Source organism: Jaculus jaculus, chromosome 2, assembly GCF_020740685.1.
Source record: "Jaculus jaculus isolate mJacJac1 chromosome 2, mJacJac1.mat.Y.cur, whole genome shotgun sequence".
Lineage (NCBI taxonomy): Eukaryota > Metazoa > Chordata > Mammalia > Rodentia > Dipodidae > Jaculus > Jaculus jaculus.
Window position 1 is genome coordinate 152,575,263 of NC_059103.1, and position 1,423 is coordinate 152,576,685.

The window sequence follows — 1,423 nt, forward strand, 5'->3', positions numbered from 1 at the left end:
TAGTGAATTCCAAGTCAGCTTGGCCTAGAGTGAGACTCTACTCTCCAAGATCAAAATAAATAAATAAAATAAAATAAAATAAAAAGAATATTGAATGGTTTACAGGAAGGAAAAAAATAAGCAAATATCGTCTGTCTGAGAAAATACTTCCCTTGGATGATTTGGGTAACAACATAAATAGTGCAGAGAGCTGGAGAGATTGCTTAGTGGCTAAGGTGCTTGCCTGCAAAGCCTATGGACCCATGTTTAAAACTTCAGAAACTGCTGGGCGCAGAGTCCGAGGCGGGAGGCCGTGATGGCCACGCCGGAGCCAGAAGTCCTTTCTCCCGCCGCCGTCCCTGATTTGGAGTGGTGTGAGAAGTCGGAAGAAACTCATGTTCCCTGTGTAGATCTCCTTGAGACAGTTACCTCTGCCCAGGAACCTTCCAACGCATGGGAGCCCTTTTGTCCAAGAGACGGTCTGGTGCCAGTGGTGCTTCCCGGGCCTGTAAGCCAGGAAGGCTGTTATCAGTTTTCTTGTGAGTTTCTGAAGCATATCACGCACCAGCGCCAGCAGCTCCCTCTGCCGTATGAACAGCTGAAGCGCTTCTACCGAAAACCACCTCAGCAGGCAGAGGACACCGTGAGGAAGAAACCTCGGGTCACCAGCGAGGTGAACATCAGGAAATGTCAGCAGGCCCTGGCAGAACTGGAGAGTGTCCTCGGTCATCTACAGGACTTCTTTGCCCGGACACTAGTGTTGATCCTCCTTGGGGGCAAAGCCATAAACCCCAAGGAATTCTATGAACTGGACTTGTCCAGGCTGGCCCCCCTTCAGTGTGGACCAGGGCCTGAGCACAGCAGCTTGTCTGAGACGTCTCTTTCGAGCTATTTTCATGGCTGATGCCTTTAGTGAGCTACAGGTTCCTCCGCTCATGGGCACCATTATCATGGTACAGGGACACCGCGACTGTGGAGAAGATTGGTTCCGACCCAAGCTCAACTACAGAGTGCCCAGCCGGGGCCACAAACTCACTGTGACCCTGTCGTGTGGCAGGCCTTCCATCCCAGCCATGGCTTCGGAGGATTACATTTGGTTCCAGGCCCCAGTGACACTTAAAGGCTTCCATGAATGAGTGAATGAGGGTGCTTTTTAATCGTGAAAACAATGGCTGGATCATCTCTCCCTGTGGCACCAAGTCACCCTTCTCTTGCTTGGAATTGGAGTGTCGTCCTGGTGAGGGAAGAAGACTTCATATGCTGTGTGCCCATCTTCCCTAAACATCCTGGTGGGCTGGCACTGTGGCTGTGACTGTCATAATCATTGTGGAGTAATATCTCTGAATCAAAGGTTGACTTTCCCTGAGGCCACTGGGTCAGGTGGTTCTGTTTGGGGTTGGAAAGCAAAAATGGGTCAGTAGATTCTCCTATGGAAGTGACTGCT

General features: G+C 50.5%; 1 protein-coding gene across 1 annotated transcript; it reads left to right on the forward strand.

Annotated features, from left to right (window-relative positions):
- The first annotated feature begins 295 nt into the window (after positions 1–295).
- LOC101613434 (MAD2L1-binding protein-like) lies at positions 296–1,152 on the forward strand. The gene is given in 2 exon segments (XM_045143800.1): positions 296–808; positions 810–1,152. Coding segments are annotated over 2 exon segments (819 nt in total). The 3' UTR covers positions 1,116–1,152.
- Positions 1,153–1,423: the final 271 nt, after the last annotated feature.